Here is a 5,111-nt window from a genome sequence, read left to right as displayed (position 1 = left end):
ACACACACAGTCAGAACATACACAGACACACACACACAGTCAGATCATACACACACACACACACACACAGTCAGATCATCTACAGACACACACACCGTCAGATCATCTACAGACACACACACCGTCAGATCATCTACAGATACACACACACACAGTCAGATCATCTACAGACACACACACACACACACACACACACACCCAAACAACAAACAAAAATACAGACACATACTTATCCCACAAACAAGACAATAAGTGATCCAAAAAAACAGCGATGTTTTGGTGATTTTTTTGTATAAAATGCATCATTTTATTAAGCGAGAATGATTTATATTGATACAAAGTGACAGTAAAGGCATTTATAATATTACAAAAGATATCTATTTCAGATAAATGCTGTTTTATTAAAGAATACGGAAAAATGCATTATAAAAATCTACAAAAATAATAAGCAGCACAACTGTTTCCAGCATTAATAGTGATAATAGATAAAAACATTGCTATAATTAACAGTAATGTTTCTTGAGCATCAAATCACCATATTGGAATGATTTCTGAAGGATTATGTGACACTGAAGACTAGAGTAATGGCTACTGATTCAGCTTTGCCATCGTAGAAATAAATGCGTTTTTATTTTTTATTGCAATAAACACACTATTCACAATATCACTGCTTTACTGCATTTTTGATCAAATACATTTTGACTCCTGTCAAAAACACATACAGACCCCAAATTTTTAATCGAATGAGTACTTCTGTTTCCAATCATCCATTTTTTATGATTAATTATGGTGAACAACTCTATTTAAACTAAATACACACATATAATAGAATTCATAGTTTTCAAGTTTGAAAAAGCCTTATGTTTTATTCTTTATTATGTTTCACCATCTGTACAGATGTATCACCTACGGACACACAGTCAGATCATCTACAGACACACACACAGTCAGATCATCTACAGACACACACAGTCAGATCATCTACGGACACACAGTCAGATCATTTACAGACACACATCAACATTGTGACCAGTTGAATGTAAATGATCTTTTATATGTTCTTAATACCTCAGTATCTGCAGCTGACAGTTTGGACTCTTCAGTCCATCAGAGAGCAGCTTCACTCCTGAATTCTGCAGGTCATTGTTACTCAGATCCAGCTCTCTCAAGACAGAGTTTGAGGATTGAAGCACTGAAGACACAGTTTTACAATGCTGATTTGAGAGATCACAGCCAGAAAATCTAGAAGAGATTAAATAAAATTTAAGAAATAACAAAACAACAGACATGTACAGAGGGTTGCCAGTTTTCTGCTCTCAGGGAACGGAGGATGACATGATCTGAACGTTGGATTATTTTGATAAAATGAGCTCCTGAGAGTGAGATAATCTGATCATGTTATCATTCAGATTTATTCATATCCGAGATAAGATGAGCTCCTGACTGTTTATTCAGCTAATGAATAACATTAAAATTATGTTAATGAATTAAAAGAGCCCTGAATGAGTGCATGTTGGGAATAAAACAGTTGAATTTAATTCTCTGTCAGCTGCTTCAGCTCTTTTAAATGCTTGTTTAAAAGTCCCTAAATTATATTAACATTTACTATTTATTTCACTATTAATCATCCTCTATGAACTTGCAGCTCTGTGGAAATGAATTTATGATGTCTGTGGGTGATTGCATTAATGTTTAAAGTATAGATTTTGCAGGAGTGTATAGAAATTAATTGGGCAAAATACACATTATTACACACATTAACATGTTTAAAAACATGGGTTGCAATGAGGGCATTGATGAGAAGTGTCTCATTTGCTGCAGATTCACTATAAAAGACTAAACATAGCACTGTTATTACATAATAACCTATTCTAGACCACAGCCAAAACATTAAAAAGTTTATTTATTAGGCTACTTGGATGATTTATAAATCACAGGTTTAGTGCATCAAGTTCTTAACAGAAGTAGGAATGTCTGCAGGCATAATGAAAGCAACCACACAGCAAGCTATTTTACATTTAAGAAAAGACCTTGTCAATTAGCCAACATGAAGTTTTTCTTTAACCCTCATATGGTTCTAATTTTCTGTTTACGCTAATGGTATTTGGGGTCAATATGACCCCAAAATTGATAGAGTAATTGTAAAAAATATGTAAAGTTTTAATCATACAAATTATATATATATATATATACTTATATTTGTTTACTTCTCATCTATACATTAAAGCTGTGTTTTGGGAGATATGGAGCATTTTTGTACCTATTTACCACAAAAATCCTCAACTACACCATTAGCTTGAATGTTAAATATTACATTTTCATGAAAAAATTCAAAACAAAAACAACTGCAATAAGCAGATATGAATGGTGGGTGTGTGTGTGTGTGTGTGAGAGAGGGTGTGTGTGTGTGTGTGTATGTACGTGAGTGAGTATGCTCGTTCCACATTGCATTTGTGCTCTAGTACCAGGCCTTCATTTCTGTGTGGAAATTTTCTGATTTATACCAGATTTATTGATTTTTGTTGACAAATGAAAAAAATATATAGAGATTTTTTCGCATTTGCCATTCATTTCAAATACCAGACTTGTAAAAAAATAAAATGTACATAACTTAAGAACAACCGAATCAACCCCAGTTTTTTTATGAAATTATATTAACATTTACTATTTATTTCACTATTAATCATCCTCTATGAACTTGCAGCTCTGTGGAAATGAATTTATGATGTCTGTGGGTGATTGCATTAATGTTTAAAGTATAGATTTTGCAGGAGTGTATAGAAATTAATTGGGCAAAATACACATTATTACACACATTAACATGTTTAAAAACATGGGTTGCAATGAGGGCATTGATGAGAAGTGTCTCATTTGCTGCAGATTCACTATAAAAGACTAAACATAGCACTGTTATTACATAATAACCTATTCTAGACCACAGCCAAAACATTAAAAAGTTTATTTATTAGGCTACTTGGATGATTTATAAATCACAGGTTTAGTGCATCAAGTTCTTAACAGAAGTAGGAATGTCTGCAGGCATAATGAAAGCAACCACACAGCAAGCTATTTTACATTTAAGAAAAGACCTTGTCAATTAGCCAACATGAAGTTTTTCTTTAACCCTCATATGGTTCTAATTTTCTGTTTACGCTAATGGTATTTGGGGTCAATATGACCCCAAAATTGATAGAGTAATTGTAAAAAATATGTAAAGTTTTAATCATACAAATTATATATATATATATATACTTATATTTGTTTACTTCTCATCTATACATTAAAGCTGTGTTTTGGGAGATATGGAGCATTTTTGTACCTATTTACCACAAAAATCCTCAACTACACCATTAGCTTGAATGTTAAATATTACATTTTCATGAAAAAATTCAAAACAAAAACAACTGCAATAAGCAGATATGAATGGTGGGTGTGTGTGTGTGTGTGTGAGAGAGGGTGTGTGTGTGTGTGTGTATGTACGTGAGTGAGTATGCTCGTTCCACATTGCATTTGTGCTCTAGTACCAGGCCTTCATTTCTGTGTGGAAATTTTCTGATTTATACCAGATTTATTGATTTTTGTTGACAAATGAAAAAAATATATAGAGATTTTTTCGCATTTGCCATTCATTTCAAATACCAGACTTGTAAAAAAATAAAATGTACATAACTTAAGAACAACCGAATCAACCCCAGTTTTTTTATGTGAATATAGATAGAAAATGTAGAAAAGTCACAAAATCTTATTCCAAATTATTTTTAACTAAGTAAAAGTTGATTGGGGTCATATTGACCCCAAGGACAGATTGAGGGTTTTAAAAAACGTCAGTCTAGTTACGATTAGATTTATTTTATTTTCCGTGATCGGGATCATTTTATTTTGTCGGATGTCAAATAGATCCGTGATTAAGCGGAGCGGTCATAAGTCAAAGTAAATGATCAGAAGTGTTGTGGAGAATAATTTTGTACATAATAATGGAAAACAATCAATTTCTTCATAAGGGTCAGCTCATAATGAAGTTGACTACAGAGTGAGCAGCCGTGTTTTCTTGACATTTTTTTTCGCGGTACATCTTTTTTTTTATGTCATCACATTAAATCGCAGCTGCTGAAATTCGGTAAAAAAAAACTGCTTACATTTACATTTTATCCTGTATGGTGACCGGGAGGGGACATGTTCGGTTCTCTTAATTTTGTTCACTTTCAATTAGTCGAGGTAACGACATCCTTATGTTGTGGCCCCGACTTCTTATGTTGAGGGAATGACATATTTTTCTTGTGGCCACGAGTTTTAAACAAACCTGCATGACCTGCGAGCCAAACTGAACCGTGAACCATTTTGCTCGACTATCTACTGTATTAAAAAGCCGTGTCGTAACTCCTTTAAGATTTTGGTCTGTTATTCAGGAGAAAATCTCTCATTTAGGATTTCATTGCTAAATATGATAGTTTAGTTAATGATTAAACACTCACAGAGCTTTTCTGCAGTTGATCACAGCTGGTATCAGTCTTCTTCTCCCCTCAGCTGATGTGTTGTATTTCTTGAGCTCAATCTCATCCAGCGGCTCCTCTGACATCTGAAGCATGTAGGAGATTGTGGAGCAGTGAGCAGGAGAGAGTTTCTCTGAGTGTTTGTCTGATTTCACAAACTCCTGAATCTCTCTGGACAGAGTTTGATCTTTCACTTCCAGCAGACAGAGGAACAGATTGATGGATTCACCAGCTGAGAGAGGAGGATGTTTAAAATAATCACCAACATCATCATTTTTGATCTTCGTTTTAATGTACTGTGTGGTTTCTCTGATGGTCTCGGAGCTGTTCTCTGTGTGTGTCAGTAGATCCTGTAAGAGTCTCTGATTGGACTCCAGTGAGACGCCCAGCAGGAACCGCAGGAACAGATCCAGACGTCCATTCTCACTCTCAACAGCTTTATCTACTGCTGATGTTAGTAGATCATACAAAGAGTCTTTATTCAAACTGTGTTGTTTAAATATTTTATCCAGAAACTCCAGTGGCTCCTTGTTCTTCATTAAATAGCAGTAAAACAGATAGAAAGCAGCGAGAAACTCATGAACGCTCAGATGAATGAAGCTGTAGACTTTCCTCTGATGA

The 5,111-nt window shown here is 34.3% G+C and overlaps 2 protein-coding genes across 2 annotated transcripts in view; both read right to left on the bottom strand.

Moving 5' to 3' along the window:
- LOC107573837 (protein NLRC3-like) overlaps positions 1-5,102 on the bottom strand; it is a 9,699-nt gene extending 4,597 nt beyond the window's left edge. Inside the window, exons 1-2 of the mRNA XM_016260286.1 lie at positions 4,473-5,102; positions 1,069-1,242 (exon numbers count right to left, since the gene is read on the bottom strand). Coding sequence (XP_016115772.1) covers positions 1,069-1,242; positions 4,473-5,029 — 731 coding nt within the window. The 5' untranslated portion in view covers positions 5,030-5,102. The remainder of the gene's footprint in view (positions 1-1,068; positions 1,243-4,472) is intronic.
- LOC107573836 (NACHT, LRR and PYD domains-containing protein 12-like) overlaps positions 5,067-5,111 on the bottom strand; it is an 18,025-nt gene continuing 17,980 nt past the window's right edge. The window contains exon 5 of the mRNA XM_016260285.1: positions 5,067-5,102. Coding sequence (XP_016115771.1) covers positions 5,067-5,102 — 36 coding nt within the window. The remainder of the gene's footprint in view (positions 5,103-5,111) is intronic.

Source organism: Sinocyclocheilus grahami, unplaced genomic scaffold (genome assembly GCF_001515645.1).
Source record: "Sinocyclocheilus grahami isolate Dianchi unplaced genomic scaffold, SAMN03320097.WGS_v1.1 scaffold2047.1, whole genome shotgun sequence".
NCBI lineage: Eukaryota > Metazoa > Chordata > Actinopteri > Cypriniformes > Cyprinidae > Sinocyclocheilus > Sinocyclocheilus grahami.
This window is presented reverse-complemented; position numbering and strand designations above follow the sequence as displayed.